At 35.6% G+C, this 4,382-nt stretch overlaps 1 protein-coding gene across 2 annotated transcripts; it reads right to left on the reverse strand.

The window, feature by feature from the left end:
• Positions 1-1,236: 1,236 nt before the first annotated feature.
• On the reverse strand, positions 1,237-4,103 carry LOC113502626. Of its 2 annotated transcripts, none has more exons than XM_026884278.1 (2): positions 3,945-4,103; positions 1,237-3,491 (listed from the first exon to the last, which is right to left on the reverse strand). In XM_026884278.1, the coding sequence occupies exon 2, from the start codon at positions 3,436-3,438 to the stop codon at positions 2,152-2,154; it is 1,287 nt and encodes a 428-aa protein (XP_026740079.1). In that variant the 5' UTR covers positions 3,439-3,491; positions 3,945-4,103; the 3' UTR covers positions 1,237-2,151. The 2 variants fall into 2 exon arrangements, with proteins under 2 accessions (XP_026740079.1, XP_026740078.1); XM_026884277.1 differs by having other exon boundaries at positions 3,878-4,103.
• Between the last annotated feature and the right edge of the window lie 279 nt (positions 4,104-4,382).

Here is a 4,382-nt window from a genome sequence, read left to right on the forward strand (position 1 = left end):
CCGACACGCAGCGACGACCGGACGGAGTGTTGACTTTTAACGATAACCGTGAGATTTTTTCACAAAAAAACAATTAAATACGTGAGTCGATTACAGGTTAAGCTACGCATGACGTGGTTATCCCTTAGAGACCATCATTTTCATAGCGAGTTCCTCCGTGTTTCAGAAGGCACGTTAAATTGTGGCTGTTATTCATACATCTTTGACAGTCGTTACAGGTAGTCAAAGCTTGAAAGTTTGACAATCAGTCTAACCAAGGGGTATCGTGTTGCAGAGGTCAGATAGGCAGTCGCTCCTTGTAAAACACTGTTACTTAGCTGAATCCGGTTAGACTGGAAGCCGACCCCAACATAGTTGTGAAAAGGCTAGGATGATGGTCGCGAGAAAATTGCAACCGATCCCCCTTGTGGTGCGAAGTCAATTTTGCCAAGTACCAGCTATATAAGCAGTTTCTTATTTCGTAACTAACTTACGACGGCGTTAATGGTACTGCAATGCCGTTGAAGTGCAAAAAGTAGTAGTAGACTAGTGTCGGTCGTGTGACTGCCAGCTGTCTTTTGTAACTTGTTGAGGTATTTAATGCTTATAATCATAATGGCATTACTTTACAGCTCAATGCGTAGGTTTATTGATGGAAAACGTAATTTTTATCATAAGCAAAGAAATATTTATATTGAAGAATGTGCCGTGCCAGGAACGTTACTCAGTGGTAACATGCTGAATAACGTATGGATTCAGGGATCCTCCAAAGTAGCTATATGAAACACATTTAAGAGTTCGCTATGAAGCAAACGCAAAATAATAAACAGTGTTCAAAAGGTAATGAGAATGAATTGAAAATGGGGGAAAATTTATTGTCTCGGAAATATCAGGTCTTTCTTTTGATAACCTCATAGAAATTGCTTTCCATATTGTTTGTGTCACTTGCATTAAATGTTTGTCTGTGACTTGTCGATAGGTCTCGCTGAAATTGAATAACATTGTAATACAGGTTATAAAATACTTTTTAAGTAAACGAACAGTGACAACTTTTTCGAAAACATTGATAAAAAATTACGTTAGACCTTGGGGGAGTCTGTTCTTTCATATTCCATAGTAGCCCGGTAGTGTGCAAAGTTTAAACGAAGCAAAGCTGTTTTAACGCGCACTAAAAAAGCTTTCAAATAGAACAAATGCATTTCCAAGTACTTGTTCATACGCCCGTACTTTTAAAACGCGACGGTTTTTTATCGAGTAGTGTTGCATTTTGAGCGCTGGGCGTTGGGCGCTAAAGGGAATAGTCGTATGAAAATGTACTTGGAAATGCGTTTGTTCTATTTGAACGCTTTTTTAACGGGCGTTATAAAAGCTCCCGTGCGAATCAGGCCAAGAAACGGTATTTTGTTTCGATAAGTTTCGCGATACGCTGAAACGTTCTGAACATGTATTATTTATTAAATATAGGATATTTTTAGTTCAATCAAAACCAGAGATAGATTACAATATTAACACATTTTGTAATCGATGGCGTTTGTCAAAACAAACCAGGGAACAATAAGATTAAAAAAAACCGGAATGTTATTCCGTTATATTGAACACTTTTTCAAATTATATATTTAATGGAAATACTATACTAAATCTCCGAAACACTGATAAACTCAAAATCTTAACTCATTTAATTGTTTTAGTTTTCGGTTATGGATACATCACAAGAAAATATAAAATTAAATGCTCATAAATGTTTAGTTTACGAAGCAATGCCAAAGCTAGACTTGGGTGCAAACTCTCTTAAATATTGCCAAAACAATTTGACAACAGTGACTTTGGTCTTCCGAGTAGTTTCAGATTAATCGGGGAAACTAGTCGGGGGTAATTCTCGAATGAGTCGTATTCCTGATTATTGAAACGTAAAACACCCCCAAAAAACCCATGAACTAAGCTAAATATTTGATACATCCAAATATGACAAGCAGAAAGAAACATACTTTGTTTAAAAAACAATCATTAATAAAAAATAAAGAATATTAAGCAATAATCAATAAACAAAACTATATTACTATCAAAACATGTGCATACTAAATAGTGCTAAGAAAAGGCACTTTCCTTGTAAGTCAAAACGTCTCAATGCTATTATAGACATGAACACAACATCTTACTCAAATCAATGCTCACTTATTTGAAATGTTTTACAGAACGAAAAGTATTTCTCTTTTTTGTTCTTCCGTCTTTCCAGTTAAATGCAAAACAATTAGCGACATGCATGCATTTTTGTGCAAAGGGGTCGTGTGGGATCTCAGGTTGAGTGTGTCCTTCGGGGAAAGGAGGCATCGTGCTGGTTGTTAGACCGGCCCTATTTATTTTTACCCTCCTGTGTCTTTTGATTCTATTATTAGAATCAACGACAATCTCTTGTGACTGCTGGCCGCGAAAGTTTACAAGTTCAGATGCAGTAGAGCGTGATGATTCATCTTTTTTAAAATAATATCGATTACTCCTTTTCTGGTTTGATTCGACTATGGTAAAAGCTGAATGGTAGCCATTTTCTCCGACCGAGTCTCTGTTAAACTGGCCGACTTGTTGAGATCCATACATATTAGGACTTTTTGTCGGGAAAAATATCGTCTTGTAAGTATTGTATAGAGTAACGTACTGCACAGTTGAATCTGGTTGAGCGTAGTCTATATGCTGACTTCGAATAGGTTTTTTTGTTTGATAGTGATTTGTCGAAACAAAAGGGTCATTCATCCATAAGTTGGTGTTATATGTCCTGGTATCAATTGGAACATTAGGTGGCGATCTAGAAAGAAACTGATGGCTAATAAGTCTCTCAGGGTAATTCCGAAGATCATTTTGATTCTGAACATTGTTTGGTTCTTTCATGTATGTTAGATCTTCACGGTGAGATCGGGTTTGATAATCTTGCAGACTAGGTTGTACTGGAATATGATTATATTGTGATTGTGAAACTCGAGGAGAGATACTTGGATACACATTATTTTGTTTCGGAGTAATATTTGGAAACTGAACAAATCGAGGGTTTTGATGACCTAAGAAGCCAGGTCTAAATTTGTTATTTTGACGAGTAAATGTACTTTTCTGAGAAGATGTCGTTAAAGCTCTTTGTGGTCGAAGTTCTTTTATGGAAGGCCTATTTCTAAACCACAAATTATTGCGTAACATGTTGATAGGATTAATCTTGTTTTCAGTTGAATCAGTAACAACCCGGAAAGGACTTCTATTGTGATGCGGTACGGTTTTCTCGCCTAAAGTTTCCAAATTTTCCATTCTACTTTGCAATAAATTACTTGGTGAATTAGTTGTAAAAAACAAATTTGGTTTTACCGGAGCTCTATGTAGACTCTCGTACGCTGAATTTCGAAATGCTGTGTCTATATATTCCATTCCCATAACTTTATTCGGTTGACACACCCCTTGTACATTGTCGTGCAGACCGGCCATTCGAAGTGGGACCCTTGCAGTGTCGCAGATAGTTGTTTCTTCACAACTAATGCCTGGAAAAGGTACAGGACCACATTCAGGTTTACTTGGTTTTTCAAACAGATATTGGCTTTGTTCTGGTGATGCCGCCCTATTGAATGATATAATATTTGACTTGTGTAAGCTCGTCATAGATATCACTGGTCGAAACTTAAAGACGATGGAAATTACGGATGGTAATCTGTTAATAAACACAATATAATAAAGAGTGATGTACCACATTACGTATCAGTCAAAACTATACACCATATTTATGGAAGTATAGCAGATACTGTTCTAAGTAACGGGTAAAATATTTTATAAACAATTAGACTCGTAATCAGAATGTTGTGATTTGGTTTAAATGGCATTTTATGGAGCGTTCACAAAAATAAATTAAACAAATCTCTGTAGGCCTTACACTTTTTGATGCCATGGACCACGTCTCTCAACCATTACACTTCACTAACTACAATAATGACACAAACCATTTTTATTCACTAACTTTTACCATGTTATTACTTTTAACAGCGATGAAAATATATTGTTTTATCTAATTTGATTTTTATTTTACTTGAGGTTCTTAAAAAACAAGCCGCGTCTAAAGAAATATAAATTGAAATTCATCTAATGTAATCTAATCTCATCTTCTTCTTCTTCTTCTATCTTCTATCTTCTATATATATAAAAATGAAATGCTGTTCGTTAGTCTCACTAAAACTCGACAACGGCTGAACCGATTTGGCTTTTTTTAGTCTTGAAGTATTCGTAGAAGTCCAGGGAAGGTTTAAACGGTGAGAAAATTCGAAAAAATTGCGGAAAAGGCGAAAAAATAACAAATTGTGAAAAAAACGGTCTTATCAAAGCAAGTCTTATTTAATTAATAATTTAGCTGGTTTTTTTTAATAATTTATGTACACACACAA

The sequence above is a fragment of the Trichoplusia ni genome, chromosome 17 (assembly GCF_003590095.1).
Source record: "Trichoplusia ni isolate ovarian cell line Hi5 chromosome 17, tn1, whole genome shotgun sequence".
Taxonomy (NCBI): domain Eukaryota; kingdom Metazoa; phylum Arthropoda; class Insecta; order Lepidoptera; family Noctuidae; genus Trichoplusia; species Trichoplusia ni.